Here is a 24112-nt window from a genome sequence, read left to right as displayed (position 1 = left end):
CTTCTGGCAATCCAGCCTGTACCACTGGAGGGCAGCACTGATGGGAGAGGCAAGCTTCCAGTCAAACACAGACTTGGTTATTTTAAGAGTTAACCAAAAGAATTTTGATACTTTTATATTCCATAGATTTGTGATAGCAGAAGGAAGCAAATTTAATGTATTTTGTAGATGAAGTTTTTGACAGAGGTTCCTGAGTTGCCTGAGGGATATAGAGATTTTAACTCTTCTAAGAACTACAGATACAGAAACATGTCCAGAAGGAGATGAGCATCCGTGGATCCAGTGACAGAGAAAATATAATACTGATCCACCAGGAGTGGGATTTAGTTTGCCTGTTTCTCACTTTCAGGTTATGTACTTTTCTGGGGGAAGCTCAATGTTTATTCATTCTCCCTAGTTAACTTTGTTTCTGGGACCACTGTGGCCCATACAGAGATGCTCCTAGAAATCTAGAAAGTACCATTTGGATTTTGACTCAGTGGGAATGAAGGATAAGCAATATATATCCAAATAAGGGTCATTATGAACCAGAGCTGGGAAAACAGTGATGTTCAATCCACTTTTACCCTTAATCTTTGCAGGTATTGCACTCTATCAGTTTGAAAAATAATCTTGAGGAATCCCTGACAGTGTACATTGTGTATGTTGTAAGTAGTACACTCCACAGCTATAGTGTGCTACTGCTACAGTGAAAGTTTTTACTGCTACTTGTTAATGCAAACTTCATTGTTTTCCACTTCTTGGTGGATTAATGAACAGACTGCTCCATTATCTGAGTAAGTGTGACCTTTGTAATTAGTGCAGACAGTCTAACCTGTTGGAATAAAATGGAGAAGGGTGTTAATGAAACAGCTGAGGATATTTGGGCCTAACACATTTCCTTGAGGAAAATCCTCTTGTAATGTCATAGGCTCAAAGAGCAATACAGCAAAGATACACGCTGTTCGGCCCAATGAGTCCACGTTGACCACACTGCCCACCTAGCTGGTCCTAATTTCCTGAAATCAGCCCATGTCCCTCTCAGCCCCTCTCCTCGATGTATTTATCCAGGTGTATCTTAAATGATAAACACATGGGATTCTGCAGGTGCTGAAAATCCAGAGCAACACACACAAGATGCTGGAGGAACTCAGCGGGTTAGGCAGCATCTCTGAAAATGAATAAACAGTGAACGGTTTGGGCCGAGGCCCTTCATCAAGACTGGAAAGAAAGCCGGAATAAGAAGGTTGGGGGGGGCGGTGGAATACAACCTAGAAGATGATGGGTGAAGCCAGGTGGGTGGGGGAGGAAGTAAGAATCAGGGAGGTGATAGGTGGAAAATGTAAAGGGCTGCAGAAGGAGGAGTCTGATTGGATAGGAAAGTGGACAGTGGGAGAAAGAGAAAGAAGCGGGGGCAACAGGGTGGAGGTGATAGGCAGGTGAGGAGAGGTGAGAGGGCAGCCAGAGTGGGGAATAGAAAAGGGGAAGGAGGAGGGGGAAAATTACTTGAAGTTATGCCATCAGGTTGAAGGTTTCCTAGATGGACTATGAGGTGTTGCTCCTTCAACCTGAGAGTTGGCAATAGAGGGGGCCATGGACTGACATGTCAGAATGGGAATGGGGATTGTAATTAAAATGACTAGCCACCAGGAAATCCTGTTTTTTGTGAAAGGAACAAAGGTGCTCAACAAGGCAGTCTCCCAATCAATGTCTGATCTCATCAATGTAAAGAAGGCCATATTGGGAGCATCAGATACCCCAACAAAAATGCAGGTAAAGTGTTGCCTCACCTGAAAGGTCTGTTTGGGGCCCTGAATGGAGGTGAGGGAGGAGGAGAATGGGCAGGTGTGGCACTTCTGCCTGCAGAGAGGAGTGCCAGAAAGGAGAATAGTGGGGGGGCTGGGGAGACAGACAAATGGACATGGGATTCTGAGAGGGAGCGATCCCTGCAGAAAGCGGAGAGTAAATGTGTGTTTAGTGGTAGGATCCCAGTGAATGTATCTTAAATTATACTATTGTACCTGTCTCAACTACTTCCTCTGGCAGCTTATTCCATACACTCACCACTCTCTGCGTGAAAAAGTGGCCCTTCAGGTCATTTTAAACCTTCCTCCTGTCACTCTAAATCTGTGTCCTCTAGTTTTGGACTTCCCTGTTGTTCTTAAATGCCATTGAGTCATCTTCGACTCATGGCAACCCTATGGATAGTAGCCCTAAATTAGTTTTGATCCTCGCAAAGGCGGCTCATTGTTGATTACGTTGTATTCATAGCTGCCCTTATTGTGTCCATCCATCTGATTGGCAGTCTTCCTCTCTTCCGTTGTCCTTCCACATTGTCGAGCATGATATCCTTTTCCAGGGAGCTGTTTCTTCACGTGATGTGCCCAAAGTATAATAGGCAGAGTCTTGTCGTTTGAGCCTCCAGAGAGGGACTTGGTTTGATCTTGTTGAGGACCAGTTCACTTGTTCTGTGAGAGGTTCACAAGATGAGTAGTACTTTTCTCCAGCACCACAGTTCAAAGGTGTCGATATGTTTCCTACCCTTCCTCTTTACCTTCCACCTTTTGCACCTATACGTCATTGAGAATGCCATCACCTGCACCAGTCGAACCTTTGTACGTAGAGATAGATTCCTGTTCCTGAGGATCTTCTCTAAATCCTTCATGGCTGCTCTGCCAAGGGCAATTCTTCGTTAGATTTCTTGACTGCTTACTGTTTTGGTGTTATTCATCGATCCAAGTAAGTTGAAACTGTCAACCACTTAAACTTCCTCTCCATTGAGACTGAGATTGCTTGTGCCACCAGCAGTCATAATCTTAGTCTTCTTCAGGTTAAGATGCAGACCCATCTTGAGGCTATGTTCTTTGATATTGGCTAGCAGTCATGAGCTACATAGTTGAAGGCCTTATAGTTGATAAAGCATATATAGATGTCTTTCTGGTATTCTTTTGTCTTCTTGAGAATCCATTTCATATCTGCTATGTCTCTTCTTCCCCTTCCTTTCCTGAAACCTGCTTGCACTTCAGCAAGCTCCCACTCTAAATACAGGTATCCCCCGCCATCCGAAGGTAGAGCGTTCCTATGAAACAGTTTGTAAGCCGAAATGTCATAAAGCGAGGAAGCAATTACCATTTATTTATATGGGAAAACTTTATGAGCGTTCGCAGACCCAAAAATAACCTACCAAATCATGCCAAATAACACATAAAACCTAAAATAACAGTAACATATAGTAAAAGCAGGAATGACATGATAAATACACAGCCTATATAAAGTAGAAATACTTTTCCACAATCATTACTGAACTGTTCTCCATAGTGAAAATCTCACACAAACGTCGTCGGCAGAAAATCTCACGCAAGCGCTGTTGGCAAGAACACTGTCTCCAGTAACCTTTAAGCTATGAAGGTGCCAAATCATACCAAATAACCCGTAAAAATACACAGCCAATATAAAGTAGAAATAATGTATGTACAGTGTAGTATCACTTACGGGAACCGGGAAGACAGCGCCGAGACACTGATGATGGTGTGTTAGACTGAGTCGTCGCAGGTTGGGATGGTGCAGTGGCCCCTACCCTCCAGGCCGCTGAGCAATACGTTGCTGTGAAGCATGCAGGAATGCAGCGGTAGCCGGGAGGCACACAGCACATCTTTAAGAAAAAAGCCAAAATAAGCAAGCTAATTAATTAGGTGCCGCCCGACACGTAATTGTCAGCCCAGATCAGTACCGATTTCCAATTGCGTCGTCTCTGATCTGGGCCAACAATTACATGTCGGTGGCACCTAATTAATTAGCATGTTTATTTCGGCTTTTTTCCTAAAGATGTGCTGTGTGCCTCCCGGCTACAGTTGCATTCTCTGCGAATCGGTATCTGTCCGTGGCCTGGGGGTTGGGGTGGTGGGACACTGGGGTGTCATCTCATCATTGTCTGTTTCCATTAGAGCAGGCAGCTCATCTTCTATCTCTGCCCGCCTCGACGTCGAAGGTCGAGGTTCGTCGTCTGCTGTGGCTGATGTGGAAGGCTTGCTTGAATGCTGAGCCTCGCGCATTTTTCTATCACCCAGTTCTTTGTAAGGACTCAAACCATCCTGCAAATATCCCCTAAACCAACGTACCCTTTCAAAATTAAAGTCGTACTTTATCATTACTCATTGTTATCCTTTTTTCTTCCAATTGCATCAGCTCTTCATCTGTCAGTTCTTGGTCATGGGATGCCAAAACCTCTTTAACATCATGTTCGTCAGCTTCCACAAGCCAAACTCACTTAGTCCTTACTTCGTTCACCACGATCGAAGCGCTTAATTATGTCTAGTTTTATGCTAAGTGTAACATCCTTACGAGCTCTTTCAGGCTTTTCCAATACCTTAGAACTCTTCCTAACGGCTGCTCACAGGCTCGTGTTTAAGCAATGCAGTTCCAAATCCGGGGGAGAGCGGCTGCTCGGGGCGCGCGCTGCCTTTTATCGCGCGCTGATTTTTTTTTCGTAACAGTGAAAACACCTTCTGAAAGCAAAAACGGTACTAATGTAGGTCTTTCATAACAGTGAGGTTTCGCAAAGCGAACGCTCGAAAAGCGGGGGACACCTGTAAGTTTGAAGTCTTTTCTGAATAATCTTTAGTAAAATCTTGCGGGCATAAGGAATGAAAGTGATCGCACGATAATTTTCACACTCCATCGGATAATGTTTCTTCAATATTGTTGAAAACAGTGATACACTTGGCCACGACATTGTCTTCCAGATCAGGTGACTGAGCAGCGTCAGAACTGCAACAGCTGCGTCTGATTACTGTGGTATTTCAGTTGGGATTCCATCAACTCCAGGTGCTTTGTTCTTTGGTCCAACTTTTAATGTTACTTCAACTTCTTCCTTCATCACCGTCAGCTCCTGGTTGTAAGATGTAAGATAGTGCTTCTGATTCTGTTGATCTTTCTGGTACAATGACTCTCCGTGTCATTGTTTGATCTTCTCTGATTTGTTGAGCATGGTGGCACCTTGTGCCTCTTTCAGCATACCCATGCGAGGCTGGAATTTTCTCATCAGTTCTCGTAGCTTTAAGAAGACTGATCTTGTCCTTCCTTTTTTACTTTACATTTCTACTTCTTCACACACATTATTGTAGGAGTTTTCTTTGGCCTAGCGGAATGTTAGAAAGTTTGATTGAGTACTGTAACTGCTACCCTTTTTCCCTTAGCTTTGGCTTCTTTCCTGTGCGATTTTCAGAGTTTATTCACTCATCCATTTTGGACTCTTCTGCGTTTTCACTTTATGCAGAGCCTTTTCACACTTGTCGTGTACAGCATTCTTGATACTTCCCCACAATCCTGCTGGTGTCCTATCAGTTGTGTTCGGAGCAGCGAAAGAATTGTACAGGCCATCTTTGAATTCTGGTGGAATATTTTAAAGATTACACTTTAGTATCCTGGTGAAAAGCTTGTGCTTCCTCAAATTTACTTTGAGCTTGCATATTAGCAGTTAGTGGTCTGAGCCACAGTCAGTTCCAGGTTTTGTTTTTGTAGGCATCATAGAACTTTTCCATCACTGACTTCTGCAGATATAATCTATTTGGTTCCTGTGTAATCCATTGGGAGAGGTCCAAGTGTACAGTTTGCACTTGTGTCATTGGAAAAACATGTTTGAGATGAACAAGTTGTCAGTTTTGCAGAAGTCGACTAAACGTTGTCGAGCATCGTTTCTGGTACCCAGTCCATATTTCCCCACTTCTTGACCATGCTTTTCACTCCCAACTTTTGCATTGCAATCTCCCATAACTATCAGTATACCTTGTTTGCATGTTCCATCAAGTTCAGCCTGCACTTGCTTATAGAAGTGATCTATTTCACCTTGCTCTGCATCTGTTGTTGGTGCATATGTTTGTTCAGTGGTAATGTTGATCGGTCTTCCTCGTAGATTAATTGAGATTAGGCGATGGCTGACTGCATTGTATTTCAGTACAGCTCCAGCCAGTCTCTTTTTGACTGTGAATGCAACACCATTCCTCCTGTACTTGTCGTTTCCAGCATAGTATATCCAGTGTTGATTAGGTTGGAAGCGTCCCATACCAGTCCACTTCAGTTCGCTGATTCCAAGTAGGTCAATTTCCATTTCATCTTTCACCGTGTCCAGCTTTCCATGATTCATACTACGTATGGTCCATGTACCTAAAATGAACACACCTTTGCAGCCTCTGACCCTCATTTCGTGCCCAGGAACATCAGCAATTGAAGGTGCCGAAGGCATCATACGGTTGGAGACAATCTGCAGATGCTGGAAGTCCAGGAAACACACACACAATGCTGGAGGAACTCAGCAGGCCAGGCAGCGTCTGTGGAAAAAAGTACAGTTGATGTTTCGAGCTGAGACCCTTCCGCAGGTCTGGAGAAAAAAAGCTGAGGAGTCGATTTAAAAGGTGGGGGAGGGGAGAGAGAAACACAAGGTGATAGATGTTTTTGTTAAGGGTTTCCATGGCAAGATACGGAAGTAGATTGCCAGGCCTTTCTTCGCGTTTGTACTGCTGCTGCCCAGGTGGGTGGTTTGTCTTCGTCTGACAGCTGGGCTGACACCTGTCCATCATGGGAAACCCTGCCCTGCCCTGCCCTGCCAGTAGATGAACTACCGATGGCTTAGCTCTCAGTATCGTTAATGCACACAAGCCCTCGCAGCACGACAAGCTGACAGACCGTGCGAGGGTGGTCTCCCCTACCCTGGGGAAAAGACCGTTACCATCCACGATACCTATAACTCTCATAATTTTGGACACTTCTATAAGGTTGCCCCTCATTCTCCTACGTTCCAAGACATATAGACCCAGTCTGTCCAGTCTCTCCCTATAACTCAGCCCATCTGGTTCTGGCAACATCCTTTTAAATCTTTTCTGCACCCCTTGCAGTTTATCTCTTTCCTAAACCAGTGTGACCAAAACTGTACACTGTGTTCCAGGTGTGGACACAACTGCAACGTAATGTCTCAGTGCCCTGACTGATGAATGCCACTTTCAGCAAACTTCACATTGTACTATTAGATCCCTCTGTACCATTACACCCCCTAGGGCCCTACCATTCATTATACAAGTCTTACACTGGTTTGACTTGACAAAATGCATTACGTCACACTTAATCTGTATTGAAATCCATTTGCTGCTCCTCAGCCCACTTCCATAACTGATCAAGATCCTCTTGTAATCTACAATAACCTTCTTCACTATCAACAACACCTCCTAATTCCGTGTCATCAGCAAACTTACTGATCAAGCCTTGTCCATTCACATCCATATCATTTATATAAATAACAAATAACAAGGATCTCAAAACTGACCCTGTGGCATACCACTACACACAGTCCTCCATTCTGAGAAGCAAAATTCAGTTTTATAAGCAAAACACTCAAAATGCTGGAGGATTTCAACAATCAGGCAGCTCCATGGAGGAGAATAAGCAGTTGACATTTCAGGCTGCAACCCATCATCAGGAATCAGTTAGAAACGTCAACTGTTTATTCCCCTCCATAGATTCCTCCTGACTTGCTGAGTTCCTCCAGGATGTTTGTGTGTTGCTGAAGATTTCTAGCATCTGCAGAATCTCTTGTGCCTGTTTTCTGAGGCCTCCTTTGTTCTCTACTTAGTCACTTTACTGCCTGTTTTCAGTCCTTGTGCCAGACAGAACTGAAGTCTGCAGTGGTTAGCAGGTTATTACTGAGTGTACAGTGATGGTGGTGTCTTCATTCATTTCCTGGTGATAATGAGTAATATGAAGTCCTGGATATTAGCTGGGTAGGACTTTTATCAAAAGAACACGTCAATAATGTTCAACTTTGCGCAGACTGGAGATATCGGAATTAATTTTGCTCATTTGAAGATAGGATATTTGAAAAGTTATGAAGAGGTTTAAATGTTGCGAAGAATAAATACTGTTTTCTTGTTTAGTGAATTGTAAATGTAGGGAAAGACCTTAGGGGGAATTTCTTTACTCAGTAGGTTGTTTGATGTTTAATCTCATAAAAATTATAAGTAGATTCCACTTAATTGGGACACTTCAGGACCAGCACATTTTGGCCCAATTAATTGGCTGCCCCAATTAGCTGAAGTTTCATGGAAATAGTTTTTTAAAAAATGTATTTTTAAAAAACTACTGTTTAACTGAGGAACAAATTATATATTTAAATGAAATACAGAACAAATTAGAACCTTAACAATACTACTACAGTGCTATAAAACTGTAGTTCTTAATAGTTATCGACAGAGGAATTCATCCAGTGTACGCTGCCGTGCTCCTTTGATTGACTGTAAATAAACAAAATCAGTGCAGGTAATAGACTGACTTCATACAATGATTGCATTCTCCAAATCTTCATTTTCATTCTAACATTCAAGATGATTGTTAATTCCTACAAATCTTTCATGGTTACTAACTTTTTGAAGTAATGAAATTGTTCCATTTTCTCTCCTGGCAGTTTCTGACCTCTCCAAGCGTGAATGCTTGAAACCTCAGTGAGCAAAACAGCTCCGATTGTCTTACTGCTCATTTCTCACCAACTATCAGTGACAAAAACCACTGCTTTTTGAACACAAACACATGCATCGGACGCTATTTAAAAACACTCCAATCTAAGCACGGTGTAGAGTTTAATGGCCATACAAATGCATGCAACTGGAGCTAGTTAGCATCTTCGGCAACAGTCTCCTGTCCCATTAAGCAGCATAGTGTCCCAAATAAATGAAGGAAACCCTGCCTATTTTCTCGATTAGTTTTTGCTCTTAAAGACTTATCCCATATAACTGATGGCCTTGATTAACTAATGGTCTAAATAACTGGAATCTACTTATTCTGTTCTCATATGATATCATTCATTGAGTAGCACACAGAATAGAGCAATGAATAACATCTAAGATGTTTTAATTTAAAGCATATTGTAAATTGTCGAATGGCAACAATTAATATGATTATGATCTTATTTTGCATGTTGATATCTTGTTTCATATACTTTTTGTACTTGCAACCTTGAAACCAGGGTTGAATCTGTTTTTTGTTTAAAGATTATGAATTAAATGTTTGTCCCAGGATTCATACCTTGACAAGTTCTTTTCACTGGTCCATGCCCTGGAGGAACATGCTTTTCCCGTACGGATTGGAGATCTAAGAATTCTGGAGATCGATTTGGAGAATGAGTTGAAGAGCAGTATAGCAGGCCTTAGTTCAGCTCAGCTGGAGCCAGTTGTTCGATTCCTGCATCAGCTACTGGACAAACTTGTTTTGTTGGTTGTGAAGCCCCCAGTAATTGCTGGACAGATTGGTATGTCATTTGCATTATTCTTTATTTATATATGGACACTTTTGTGGAATAATCATGAGTTTACAGTATTTTTGTTGGCCATGGGCTGTGGTCTTAGCAGACAAATGTACATTCAGACATACTTGTGAATATTTATCAGAAACAACCAATTCCCAAATGTCCAGAATAGTAGGTCTACACTGACGTAGATATCTTTACCATATAAGCATTAAGTTTGCTACTGTTGGATCAGGGCAAGCAGAAGGAAAAATGGTTGAAGTTTTCCCTCTGGTCACTAAACAATGACTACTGGTGGGATTTGAGCATGCACTCGTGTTTGAATGGATGTTATTCCAATAGTTAATACCTAATATCCAAGTTTCTACATGAATAATTTTTTTAATTAGCAATACAGAGTGGAGTAGGCCCTTCTGGCTGTTTGAACCACGCCACCCAGGAGCCCCAGACAAACCCGATTAACGCTAACCCAATCACGGGACAATTTATAATGACCAGTTAATCTACCCAGTATGCCTTTGGACTGCGGGAGGAAACTGGAAAACCCGGAGAAAATCCACGCATTCCACGGAGAGGATGTACAGAGACTCCTCTCAGAACGGCGCCAGAATTGAACTCCGAATTTTGGAATGCTCTGAGCTGCAATAACATCGCGCTAACTGCGACGCTCCCGTGGTGCTGTTCTGGCATGAAATGTTTGTGTGTGGTGCATCAACATCAGCTAGTGCCTGCAGGTCAAATGCCAGAAAGCATTTTACACGACGGGAAATGTATGTGGCAAAGCTGGTAATGTGTTTCTGGACTTGGGTGTAAATTGGGTTACAGACATCAACGTTCTGAATGAGTTTGTAGAGAGTAAGCCTGCCACAATTGGAATAGTTGTTTCTGCTGATTACACCGAACATTGTAGAGGTGTAAGTAGTGAAAAGGCTACAGACTATGGGTGTGGAGGTAGAAACATTTTTGTAAGAATATCTTTGATATGGCAAGACCAAGGTTACAGTTGGGGTATGTTGTAAAGGTTATCTTGTTGATGGCTAATGGAGGCAGAGAGATGGAGGAAAGAGCATTCAGACAAAGGAATGAGAAAAAGTACAGACTGCAGAACTGTTGGATATGCAGGTCAGGACACGATGAAGCTGTAGGATAACCTAGCAGGTCATGCTGCAATCATGAAGAGAGAAAAACTGGGCTAATATTGTAAATGGATAACTTACAGCAGTATTGACCAGTTTTGATGCAGACAGAGTTGCTAGATAGAATTTGATATTAAGTTTGGAAGGTTGCAATGTGCCTGAACAGAAAGGGAGATACTGTTCGTCAAGCTTACATTGGATCTCGTTATAACAATGCGTGGAGATCAGAGCGAGAGTGGAGGCAGAATTTAAATGGCAGGCGATAAGGAGCTCTGAGTCAACTTTGAGGACTGAATGCTGAAGCCCTGCAGAGTAGTCACCCAAACTGCGTTTACTTTCTCCACTATGGAGGAGACCACATTGTGAACATTGAATGCAGTTCACTAGACAGGAAGAGCAGGTAAAATCTGCAGGCATGACCTAAGTGTTCCATGCCAGCCTCTTTAATTCTCCATACCCACTCTGACCTTCCAGATGTTAAAGGTTAAATTGCAACTTTATGTTTTATGATTGTAAATTGATATATACCATTTTTTCTTTCAGTAAACATGGGACAGCCATCTTTCGAAGCAATGACATCCATTGTGAACAGATTGCATAAGAATTTGGAAACAAGCCAGGACCAGCATGGCAGAAACAATTTGTTGGCATCCTACATTTACTATGTTTTCCGTCTTCCAAGCACAGAGTCAACCCCTTCGTCACCAGGTCTGAATAAAGTCCCACTTTCTTCAGATTCCATAACTCACTTGATTAGTAGGTTTATTCTTTCAAGAATAATTACTCCAATTCTATTCTTGGGTTTTTTTTTACAGCCAATATGCATCTATGTACCATTCGATAAAAGAATCATACAGATATGTGGCTTATGTTACACTTAGTTTTGAGCAATGAGGAAGGATTAATTAATAAAGAATCAACATATAAATTAGGAGGACACACAAAAGGTTGGCATTCATTGTGAGAGGATCCTGGTGAAACTGCATTGTGTATGATTCTTGTCGCTATGTAACGTGGGAGGGGGTAAAATGAGGATTTACTGGATTGATTCCTGGGTTTGTGGGGATTGCCCTCAAAGGAGAAATTAAACAGACTGGGCCCATACCCTCAAATTTATAAGAAAGAGAGGAGTTCATTGAAATACTTTAAATTTTTAAAGGGCCTTGACATGGCAGATGCAGTGATGGTTCACCTGGCTGCCATGTCTAGAATTTCTAGCTGTTTGAGAGCAATCTCCACAAACTCAGGAATCAATCCATTTGGACTAGAGGATGATGTTATTCTTCTTCCAGAATGTACTAAATCCTTAAAATTATCTACTCAGTCTAGCTGTGGAGACTGAGTATAGACATGACAGAAATCAGTATTCTTCAGCATATTAGAAGAGTCAAGTGATATGAGATTAATATAGGGGAGTGGTGCTGAGACTTGCACTTGTGACTTCTTGTGTTCTTGTGAGGCTGTGGCTATACTGAACAGACATTTCAAATCATCCCTAGTGCCCTAGTAAGGTAAAATCGACCTATTAAAACATGATATCCATTTTTTAAATTATTGGGCTCTGGCCGAGGACTTTGTAACCCTGGCAGTTAATTATGGCTTTCACTTAATAACTTAATTTGTTATTTCTTATTTGTCACTTTTGTGTTCCAGTCTTCTTATAGAACATTTTAAAAACCCCTCTTCAGTTAGTCTCTAATAACAGATTTTTCCAGGCCCACCTCTCTTTCACTGGTCATCCTGACTGGAGTTGGTGTTACAAGAAACTGATTGTAATTAATATCTCCCTGGTTGTCTTTCTGACAAGAGAGAAGTCAAAATTTCAAAAATTTTGCAGTTACTTTACAATAACTAAAGAGTTGACTGATTGAATCTAAATGTAATCAATTCACATTATTTAATAGTTCATAAAATGTTCAATAGTTTGACCATTTATCCTTGTATTTCCACGATGACCAACTTTTTCTTCCTATCCTGTATTATATGTTCCTTTTAAAACCAAATTCCCCAGTCTTTTGGTGTGTGACGTGCAAAACTGTCTGCCGAACCTTGTTTATACCTTGTCTTTGATTATTTTTGCCAGATTGAGATCTCGTCTTGCAGTGCATCTGAATTTAGGCAGGGCTTCAATCTGCACATACTGCTTATGATTAACTTCTTGCTGCAGGACCTGGTGGCTGTGTGTTGGGGGGATCTATGCATTATGCTACTATGGCGCGTTCAGTGGCACGGCTAGCCAGCCTGAGCCTCAGTCGGTCCAGAAGTCTCAGTAACAGCAACCCTGACATCTCCGGTACTCCAGCCTCACCCGATGATGAAGTTAGGACAATTATTGGCAGCAAGGTAAACAGTTTCTTTTCATTATTGACATGATATTTGTAATGAGGATTTAAACTTTATATAGTGTTCAATCTGAATTCATTCATCATTATTTCCTGTGTAGACTTTGTTCCAGTGTCATGAAACCATATTCTATTTAACAATAGTTAGTTTGTGTGTTGTTTTTAATATCCTGCATCTAATTGACTTATTCCTCAGTGGGTCAAGCAGCATCTGTGAAACACTATTAATCTTCTGGCAGGACTGGGAAAGGTTAGAAATGAACCAAGTTTTAAATTGCAGAGAAAACAAAGGGGAGAGCTGTGATAAAGTGGAGACCGAAGGAGATAACTTGAGTCATTAAGTCTGTTTCTCATTTCACATATGCTGCCTGATTTGATGTGTATTTCCAACATTTTCTGTTGTATCTCATATTCTGACTGTCAGTCATGTTATGTATTTGACATACTTTTCTGTCTAACACCAGCATTTGGATTAATTAATTACATTTGTTAACTCCATAACACTGTGGTTAAAATCGTGTTGCATAGTGTTGATCTATCTTAATGGAGATGTTTAAATACTTAAACAGCTTTGCAAATAAAATCATTATTTTCTTGATGCTCCTGTTGTGTTCTGCAATTTCATCCCTCTGCTTCTTTTCAATTATGATGTTCTAGTGGATCAGATCGAATTGAACTGACTAGTTTCAGACTAGGTTTGGAAAATTTGATCAGTATTTTATACTGAGTTAGCCTCTTGTAACTTGTAAGGAACCTTTTGTTGTTCTTTTGGGTAAAAAGGCGAAAGTCAGTGCCATTGTTCTGATCATTGTCTAATGGCCCAGGCTGGAAAGTGTATACTTCTGGGCATTACAGCAGTAGTGCTTGTAATTCACAGCATTAAGTTATGTAATTCTGCTTTGTTGCTCTTTACCTTCAACCTTCACAGTCAAAAATAAAGAGCGACTATTCCCAGTTGTGTAAAATCATACACTAGAAACGATCAATATCTTGAGATGAGGATGGGAGAAAAATATATCTTTATTAGATTAATCTGAGATGGACTTATACAAATTTAATTTCCTTGTAACTTGTATGCTTTTGGAGAAATTTAGGGAATATCCAGCTAAATAGTTTAAATTCGCTTTTCCCTTTGCTTCGTTCACCTGCTTAGGGACTAGATCGTTCCAATTCCTGGGTTAATGCTGGTGACCCAACTGTCCCATGGAGAAGCCCCCCCAGATCAAGCACTGAAGTGATGCAGGTTGTTTCAGATGCTAATATATCTCTTTTAGGATATTATTTTACAAATCGGTTTTCTTTCCCTTTCTTCCATCTCTCATTCTTTGTTTATTTCATTTACTTTAGACAAAGCCTTTGAGTTTCAGTGGTGCTTGCCTATGATTAATTTATTTCTTGTAAAGTTATCAGCCATCTTTTTTTTCAGCCATTTCCCATAGCTTTAAGCCTAAGTGCCTGTGCATGTTATTAAAATGCATGAGATACATGGTACGTAAAGACATGATTGCATATGTTTCAAATGTATGTATTGTCACAATTATGAATTTCTGGTTATAGGCCGAGTAGCAATCCTTACTTAATTCTGAAATATGTTTCATTGTATATTCAGTAAATTAATTTATGTCTACTTGTACTGTTCCGCAAAATGTTGAAATTTTTCTGAACTTGCAAGTATATGTACCAGTGTATATTGTATATGTACCAGTGCTTGTTGGGGACATGGTCTCAAACCTGACTCATGTAAATGGTGTGCAATGCTCCAGGTATTTCTCTAACTCACTTCAGTGGTGTACAGTGCTCTTCTGGAATTAATTCATGTTCTTGAAAGAAGAGAGTAATTTTATTATAGTTGCCTTAATAGACATTATTTAAACTCAAGGGGTATTAAACATTGCTCATGCAGCATATACATTTGTCATCCATTACCATCATTGAGGGAAAAATCACAAAAATTGCATGATTTATTTTGTCACATTATCCAGCATCTCTGTGTGTTTAGGAGCATCTCACCACTGCAGAATTTAAATATATACATATTCTCCAGATTACAAATCTATAGAAAACCAACAGGGATGAATTCAAGAAAGCTATGTTGTTGGCCTTGGTCAAATACTGTCCGCTAGCAGCTTGTTTTATTATCACCAAAGGAGATGATACCAGACCTTGGGATGGTGTTAAAGATAAAAAGACGTAAACCTCAAAATCGAGTTGCAGGAAAGAGTGTGGATTATTTCTGATATGAATGTCTTTGAAAATTCACTGCTTGTACATCCAGCCAATTTCCCTGTCTGTTGTGCTCGTTATGCTGACAAAAACGTTACTATCAGTAAAATTGTGCTGACTCTGCTCACCATACAATGATTTTCCAAGTTATATGTTCCTGGTAAGTGGAAGTAAAAACTGAGACAGGCAAAAAATTTTACAGTTTAGAAGTTCTGGTTTGGATTAAGGAATTAAGGAGGAAGAGAAAAGATTGATAATGTATTTGGCTGAAGATACAGAAAATGCTGGAAATACCTACTAGGTCAGACAGCAACAGTGGAAGGGAAACATTTAATGTTTCAGGGATCATACATCAAAGTTGCTGGTGAACGCAGCAGGCCAAGCAGCATCTGTAGGAAGAGGCGCAGTCGACGTTTCAGGCCGAGACCCTTCGTCAGGACTAACTGAAGGAAGAGTTAGTAAGAGATTTGAAAGTTGGAGGGGGAGGGGGAGATCCAAAATGATAGGAGAAGACAGGAGGGGGAGGGATAGAGCCGAGAGCTGGACAGGTGATAGGCAAAAGGGGATACGAGAGGATCATGGGACAGGAGGTCCGGGAAGAAAGACAAGGGGGGCGGGGTTACCCAGAGGATGGGCAAGAGGTATATTCAGAGGGACAGAGGGAGAAAAAGGAGAGTGAGAGAAAGAATGTGTGCATAAAGATGAGTAACAGATGGGGTACGAGGGGGAGGTGGGGCCTTAGCGGAAGTTAGAGAAGTTGATGTTCATGCCATCAGGTTGGAGGCTACCCAGACGGAATATAAGGTGTTGTTCCTCCAACCTGAGTGTGGCTTCATCTTTACAGTAGAGGAGGCCGTGGATAGACATGTCAGAATGGGAATGGGATGTGGAATTAAAATGTGTGGCCACTGGGAGATCCTGCTTTCTCTGGCGGACAGAGCGTAGATGTTCAGCAAAGCAGTCTCCCAGTCTGCGTCGGGTCTCGCCAATATATAAAAGGCCACATCGGGAGCACCGGACGCAGTATATCACCCCAGTCGACTCAGGTGAAGTGATGCCTCACCTGGAAGGACTGTTTGGGGCCCTGAATGGTGGTAAGGGAGGAAGTGTAAGGGCATGTGTAGCACTTGTTCCGCTTACACGGATAAGTGCCTGGAGGGAGATCTGTGGGGTGGGATGGGGGGGACGAATGGACAAGGGAGTTGTGTAGGGAGCGATCCCTGCGGAATGCAGAGAGAGGCGGGGAGGGAACGATGTGCTTAGTGTATGTTAACATATTATTCTCCGTAACTTCCGCCACCTCCAACGGGATCCCACCACTAAGCACATCTTTCCCTTCCCCCCTCTCTCTGCATTCCGCAGGGATCGCTCCCTACACAACTCCCTTGTCCATTCGTCCCCCCCATCCCTCCCCACTGATCTCCCTCCTGGCACTTATCCGTGTAAGCGGAACAAGTGCTACACATGCCCTTACACTTCCTCCCTTACCACCATTCAGGGCCCCAAACAGTCCTTCCAGGTGAGGCATCACTTCACCTGTGAGTCGACTGGGGTGATATACTGCGTCTGGTGCTCCCGATGTGGCCTTTTATATATTGGCGAGACCCGACGCAGACTGGGAGACCGCTTTGCTGAACACCTATGCTCTGTCCGCCAGAGAAAGCAGGATCTCCCAGTGGCCACACATTTTAATTCCACATCCCATTCCCATTCTGACATGTCTATCCACGGCCTCCTCTACTATAAAGATGAAGCCACACTCAGGTTGGAGGAACAACATCTTATATTCCGTCTGGGTAGCCTCCAACCTGATGGCATGAACATCGACTTCTCTAACTTCCGCTAATGCCCCACCTCCCCCTCGTACCTCATCTGTTACTCATTTTTATGCACACATTCTTTCTCTCACTCTCCTTTTTCTCCCTCTGTCCCTCTGAATATACCTCTTGCCCATCCTCTGGGTCACCCCCCCCCTTGTCTTTCTTCCCGGACCTCCTGTCCCATGATCCTCTCGTATCCCCTTTTGCCTATCACCTGTCCAGCTCTCGGCTCTATCCCTCCCCCTCCTGTCTTCTCCTATCATTCTGGATCTCCCCCTCCCCCTCCAACTTTCAAATCCCTTACTCACTCTTCCTTCAGTTAGTCCTGACGAAGGGTCTCGGCCTGAAACGTCGACTGCACCTCTTCCTACAGATGCTGCCTGACCTGCTGCGTTCACCAGCAACTTTGATGTATGTTGCTTGAATTTCTAGCATCTGCAGAATTCCTGTTGTTTATGTTTCAGGGATAATGGCTTTACATCAGAACAGGAAATATGGAAAAACAAGCTATGGAGTTTTTAAGTTATGGAAATGGGGGAAGGATGGAGGCAAAGGGGATGTCTCTGGTAGAGTAAAGACCACTGGAGTTCAGGTGATACATATGCTTGTAGGGACTGTCTAAGAGAGGGTGTAAATGTCCAGTCATATCTGAAAAGCAAACAATGCAGATACTGGAAATTTGGGGAAAAAATAAAACAGAAAATGCTGGAAACAGGCAGCATTTTAAATGAGATTGTTTTAAGTCAGAACTGGGGAAGAGAAAACAATGAGACATAAAAGTGTAGATGATGGAATCTGGAGCACCAACAATTTGCTGGAGGCACATAGTGGGTTGGGCAGCAGCTGTTGGGAGCAAGGAATTGTTAGTATCATGGATCGAACCCTGCTCAGGACTGAGAGAATGGAGACGAAAGGCAGCCATTATGAAGAGGAGATCTAGAGTAGGTGATCAGAGAACTGAGGAGGGGTGAAGGATGACGGGCAAATGGAGGCAGGTAGGGGATGGAAAGGGGTGGAATTGAGAGTGACAGGTGGATGACCACTGGAGGCAGACAGCAAAAAGGTAAGTGGGCTGAGGTGGAGTGAGGGTTGGGTGAAGGTAGACACTGCTAGGAGGATGATTAGTGGAGAAAATGATGTGAGAAGGGGACGGTTGTTGGAGGTGAAGGAGCATCAAGAAGTGAGAAAGACTGGTCTTTTTGAGAGACTGGAAGAGGAAGGGAAGGTGTTGTGTCTATTAAGGGTATTTTGTGCAGATTGCAGAACTTATAGATAATGGTTTGTTGAATGCTTGTCTTAGTTAAGAAGAGTTTGGTGAGAGCAGAAGGGCAGTAAAGTGTTAAGTATTTCCTGAATTTATTTCAGATTTTCAGTATCTGCTGTGTTTTAGTTACTATAGAAGTATTATTAAAGCAAGTTCTAGAAAGTTTGATATAGAGCAAATGGGATTGGAGGTGAGAGAAAAGGAGGATTATCTGTGTGTTTTATTTTTTAAAAATACTGCTTATTGGATCTAGCTGAACTGAGAGAGAAAGAATAAAATTAGATTGACACCAAAATTAATCAGAAGATGATAGACTCAACCCAGAACAAGCAAGGAAAATGATAAAGAAGTATTTGGTTGTGTATTGGTAGGGAACTTATACAAAAATTACTATGCCTTGATTATCCACCCCTTTGAAAGATGATTAACATTTTCAATTAAAAACAACTTTGTGTAAAACACATGGTAGGTCTTAAACACGTTAAGGCCTTGATCTGCTGTAGTCTTACTTCCAGGGATAAACGTTGATAACCCTTGTTAGGGATGTGAAACTACAATCACTTCAGGTTTTAATTTCATTGCAGCCATTATGTGCTTCCAACTGCTGTGTGTTGAAATTAATATGTTCATTTGTGCCTCGTCTTCCATCACCAATCTGTTGCCAACATTCATTCCACTCCATAGGCTATGGATCGAAGTAATCGCATGTCATCGCATACCGAGAGTACAAGTTTCTTACAAACGTTAACGGGACGATTGCCAACTAAGAAGGTAGCGCACGGTACTGTTGTGTGAGCCACATAAGGAATGTTGGATAAATGTACTCCAGGAAGTCTTGAACATCGTCTCTAATTCTACTTTTTCAAATTTAGGAGATTCCAAGTCAGACCCAGATCAAGTTAGGCTTTGTGGGAGAATTTTTTGCAGAATCTATGGGCTAAAGTGTCCATACCCAGTTTGTGTGTTACCCAATGCCTAGTTGCCTCAGTGAGTGTCATAGTAATCACTAGTTTGGCTTAGCCTGATTTAGTTCATACAAAGTTGCAGACCCCTTTAGGCATAATAATAGTTTTTTTTAAATCTGAGATCTAGTTGTATGACCCCATTGCATTTACAACTTGTTATTAATATTACCACATTTCATAGGCTTTGATAGACTCAACTACTGTAATTATTAATGGTGACCAAGTTTGTATGACATTCCATTGAACTATTTTCACATTTGTAGTAGAAGGTTTTGGTTTCCAAGAGATTTAAGTTTGCAATAAGAGTGATTGAAATTTGTTCAGAAAGCTTTAACAGTTAAATACCATCCTCTGCAAAGGGAGAGAATTTACTTTATAGGTAGACAGGGATGGTAGATCTCTCATGGTATTTTTTTCCCTCTCAAATCATAGTTCCATCCTGGATCTGCTGTGAAATGGCTGATCTCTATAATAAAGTCACCATCTGGTTGCAACCAGTTCAGATCTGGCAGCATTAATACATTACTCCTTACTTAAAAATAGCATGTTGGTTGAAGTTTTAATGCATACTGTGTTGTGTGGTTTGTGTAACATAGCTATTGCACGAGGAGCTGGCCTTGCAGTGGGTGGTGAGCAGTGGGGGTGTGCGTGAATCTGCCATCCATCAAGCCTGGTTCTTCTTTGAGTTAATGGTGAGTGAAATAGACGCCAAGCAAAAGCCCTGTGGAAAAACTAGCTCTAAGTTTTAAAATTCTGCTCATGGGTGTTGAAGAGTTCATTCTTAGTTGAAGTAAACTTTGTGGAGAGGATCGTATTCTGGATTTTGCAGATCTGAGCTTTGAAACAACCCCTGATTCTTTCTTCCACCTGAACCACAATTTTCACATTCGTACTCCACTTCAGGTTCCACTTTTTCTAAGCAACCAAGTGTAAAAAAGTGAGCATGAAATATACAAAAGAAACTCATTTTGAGATGTATTACTGAAAAATGGATTATTAGTCATTTGGCACGGAAACAGGCCTTTTGGATCATCGTGTGTATGCTGAAAATCAAGAACCCATCTTTACTAATCCCATTTACCAGTATTTACATAATATTTTCTATTATGCCCTGATGGGTCAAGCTCTTGTCTGGATACTTAAATATATACGGATCTGTGCTTTCACCACCCCTCTCAGGTAGTATGTTCCAGATTTCAGCCACCCTCTTGCTGAAACGATAATTTCTCTGAAACCCCTACAACTGCCATTCTTTGCCCTCTAGTTTTAGGCATTCTGTTTTCCTTTAAAAGAACATAGAACATTACAGCATAGTACAGGCCCTGCAGCCATGATGTTGTGCTGACCTTTTAACTTGCTCTAAGATCAATCCAAACCTTCCCTCCCAAATAGCCCTCCAATTTTCCTTCATCCATGTTCTCTTAACTGTCCCTACCATCATCCATAAACCCACCACTCTCTGTGTAAAAATCTACCTCTTGACATCCCCCTCCCTATACTTTCCTTCAATTACATAAAATTATGTCCCTTTACATTGGCCATTCATGCCCTGAGAAGACTTCAGGACAATCCAATTGATTTTTGTAAGATTGTGATGGGATTTGACAAAGTGTTTGTAGGGAAATTGTCTTATTTCACATTTAATTATCAAGAAACTTTTTTTTCTTCTGCAATCCCTTCAGAAAATTAGTAAAATAATAGAATAAGTTTCAAGGGATGTTAATGAAAGTAGAGAAATGAAGAAAATAAACAGATCTGCTGTTGATGAAGAAACAAATTGGAAAAAATGTAAGATAAATAAATTTGAATTAGAATCAAAAAGAGAGGAACCATTGAATCCAAGTAATGTTTTGATAATTCCAAAATTCAGGTTTCTAATTACGCTGTTTGGCACTCAATGTACAGTGGCATGCAAAAGTTTGAGCACCCCTGGTCAAAGTTTCTGTTACTGTCAAAAAGTTCAAAGGAACATCTAAACAAGCCTGATGCATTTGGGAAACAAGTCCTGTGGACTGATGAAGTTAAAATAGAACTTTTTGGCCGCAATGAGCAAAGGTATGTTTGGAGAAAAAAGGGTGCAGAATTTCATGAAAAGAACACCTCTCCAACTGTTAAGCACGGGGATGGATCGATCATGCTTTGGGCTTGTGTTGCAGCTGGTGGCACGGGGAACATTTACTGGTAGAGGGAAGAATGAATTCAATTAAATACCAGTAAATTCTGGAAGCAAACATCACACCGTCTGTAAAAAAGCCGAAGATGAAAAGAGGATGGCTTCTACAACAGGATAATGATCCTGAACACACCTCAAAATCCATAATGAACTACCTCAAGAGGCGCAAGCTGAAGGTTTTGCCATGGCCCTCACAGTCCCCTGACCTAAACATCATCGGAAATCTATGGATAGACCTCAAAAGAGCAGTGCATGCAAGACGGCCCAGAAGTCTCACAGAACTAGAAGCCTTTTGCAAGGGAGAATGGGCGAAAATCCTCCAAACAAGAATTGAAGGAGTCTTAGTTGGCTACAGAAAGCGTTTACAAGCTGTGATACTTGCCAAAGGGGGTGTTACTAAGTACTGATCATGCAGGGTGCCCAAACTTTTGCTTCGGGCCCTTTCCTTTTTTGTTATTTTGAAACTGTAAAAGGTGGAAATAAAAAAGTAATCTTGCTTAAAATATTAAAGAAATGTGTCATCTTTAACTTTATGCCTTTTGGCAGTCAGTTCATCTTATACTCGCTTAGCTATTTACAGTGACAGAAATTTTAACCGAGGTGCCCAAACTTTTGCATGCCACTGTATAGGGCTGAAAGCACCCTGACAATTCTTCCTTTAAAATTATTAATATATCTGGGAGTAATGCTATGTTTAATGTGTTGTTGAACAGGTAAAAAGTATGGTGCACCATTTATATTTTTCTGACAAACTTGATATCCCGAGGAAAGCGCGATTTCCTGAGAGGTTCATGGACGACATTGCTGCGCTGGTTAGCATGATTGCAGGTGATATAGTTACAAGATTTCAGAAGGTAATGACTCAATTCATTGTTATTTCAGTATTCAGTTGCTTCAATGTCCGAATGTGAAAGAACCAAATTCAGTCTTGGTTCTGTGCCTCTTTGGCCAATCTCAGTTAAGTCAGTGGAAAGTTCATAGTCTAAAGGGAAGAAAAGGAAAATATAGTTTTTGTTTTTCATTGTTACCTCAAGTTCTGGGTGAAGGTAAGGCAACAACATAATATGGATTTTGTTACGATTGCACTCCCAGCTTTTCACAGTTGAGCAGACAACCTAAGTAGATGTATTGGACAGGATGACTACTGGTTACTGGTTGGATAAGGAAGTGCCTTTAAAAAAAGAGGAAACGTTTTGAGAATAATGAGAATGGCAGATAATCCAGTTTAAGAATCGTGGACAATCAAAGGAAATTTTCTTTTTTTATCTGAGTACAGTACTGATTTATAGTGACAAATTTCCATTTGTATTCCAGGAAATGTCATCTGTCATTATTATTTACTAAATTAAGAGTTGCAGACGAATACCGCTGGTGTAACTAATTAATCCTTTATTTCTAGGATATAGAACTGATTGAGAGACTAAATGTTAGTCTTGCATTTTTTCTCAATGACCTGTTTTCGGTGATGGATCGTGGCTTTGTCTTTTCACTTATCAAAACCTATTGGAAGCAGGTATGAAAATGAAGGTGACTGAACTTATGAGTTTGACCCCAGATCTAAAGGATAAAATCGGTAGCAATGTTATGCGTCTGAGGAACGTTACAGAGTCATTCTTTGTTCCATGAAAGCCATATAACATCAACCAAGAGAATTTAACTTTGATGCTATTTGATTTGTTACTCCAATTGACTCGTCGCTCCTACGGGAATGAAATGGAAATATTCACGCTCAAACACCTATGACCTTACTTATCGTATGTAAACAAAAAAAAAATTCAAGTAAAAATTTTGGTAAGGAAAATCAAATTTCCCAGGGAGCAGCAGCCTTAAGTTATTAAGATACCATTAAATAAGATATTACTTTTTAAAAATACATTTTAACATGAATTTTAAATATTATGCAGTTGGACTAAAAGAAAAAGATGGATTTGTTTAATAGCAAGTCATCCTTTCATTTTTCCATTTGGAAAATTACTCCATGAAATACTATCACTGTTGGCAAATGCTGAAGCATGGCAGACAATTCACATGTAGCCAAGTTCAGTCAGACATAGAAATATATTCTTGGTGACATTGATAATATGTTGCACAGATTATTAAGTTTGTTGATATGGATTGCTTGAGTTTGTAGTTTGATGGAGTTTATTATTTTTATTTAAAATGATTTTGCTGTTTGTTTCTGCAGGTTTCTTCAAAGCTTTATGCATTGCAGACGCCAAGTATGCTTGTATCGCTGAGGTTAGACTTTCTGCGGATTGCCTGCAGTCATGAACATTACGTCACTCTGAATTTACCATGCAGCCTCCTCACACCTCCATCCTCTCCATCCCCTTCCGTATCTTCTGCAACTAGTCAGGTAGAATTCTTTATTGGCAATTGATTTGAAAGTTTCTTGTTATAAAGCAGTTATTGATTATCGGATGTGATTATTGAATCTCACAGGATTCTGCTGTGAGACAACTGCGGTTGTTATCAATACCTTTAAATATAAGGACGATACTGTAGACTACAGGAATATTTAATGAGAAGATAATAAAATGCTTTGATAACAAAAAATAGTTTGAAATCATTAAGAATAAATGTGAGAGTAAATTTGAAAGTTAAAGAAAAGTAATTGCATGCGGGAATGATGTAAAAGAGTAAAGAGATTTGAATTTCAGGTTCACAAAATGTTAAAAGGGGCATTTTATATGGATAAAGTATTACAATATAATGGAAGTGTGACTTTTTAGTAATGTACTGTTGAGAAAATTAGATAAAAGATGGATTCAGTGAGTTGCTTTATAAGAAAGTAGATTTTTTTGCTTGGAACATCACAGAGATTTAGTAGATTTTTACAAAATTATTAAATAACAGGGAACGGTTAAGAAGAAACAAAGTGCTTCTAGCAAGTGAGTGAACTAGATTTGATGAAAATGGACATA

The 24112-nt window shown here is 40.8% G+C and overlaps 1 protein-coding gene across 10 annotated transcripts in view; it reads left to right on the top strand.

Annotated features, from left to right (window-relative positions):
* Positions 1–24112, top strand: part of dock7 (dedicator of cytokinesis 7) — a 192555-nt gene that overhangs the window by 95179 nt on the left and 73264 nt on the right. For 4 of the 10 annotated variants that reach the window (XM_063064093.1, XM_063064090.1, XM_063064092.1 and 1 more), the window contains exons 20-27: positions 9037–9268; positions 10945–11109; positions 12569–12744; positions 18735–18821; positions 19612–19707; positions 21902–22042; positions 22588–22701; positions 23374–23544. In XM_063064093.1, coding sequence (XP_062920163.1) covers positions 9037–9268; positions 10945–11109; positions 12569–12744; positions 18735–18821; positions 19612–19707; positions 21902–22042; positions 22588–22701; positions 23374–23544 — 1182 coding nt within the window. Of the gene's footprint in view, positions 1–9036; positions 9269–10944; positions 11110–12568; positions 12745–13896; positions 13987–18734; positions 18822–19611; positions 19708–21901; positions 22043–22587; positions 22702–23373; positions 23545–24112 lie in introns of all 10 variants that reach the window. The other 6 variants (XM_063064088.1, XM_063064087.1, XM_063064089.1 and 3 more) reach the window with 2 other exon arrangements.

Source organism: Mobula hypostoma, chromosome 12, assembly GCF_963921235.1.
Source record: "Mobula hypostoma chromosome 12, sMobHyp1.1, whole genome shotgun sequence".
Classification (NCBI taxonomy): domain Eukaryota; kingdom Metazoa; phylum Chordata; class Chondrichthyes; order Myliobatiformes; family Myliobatidae; genus Mobula; species Mobula hypostoma.
Note: the sequence above shows the minus strand (reverse complement) of the source record. Positions and strands in the feature narration are given on the sequence as shown.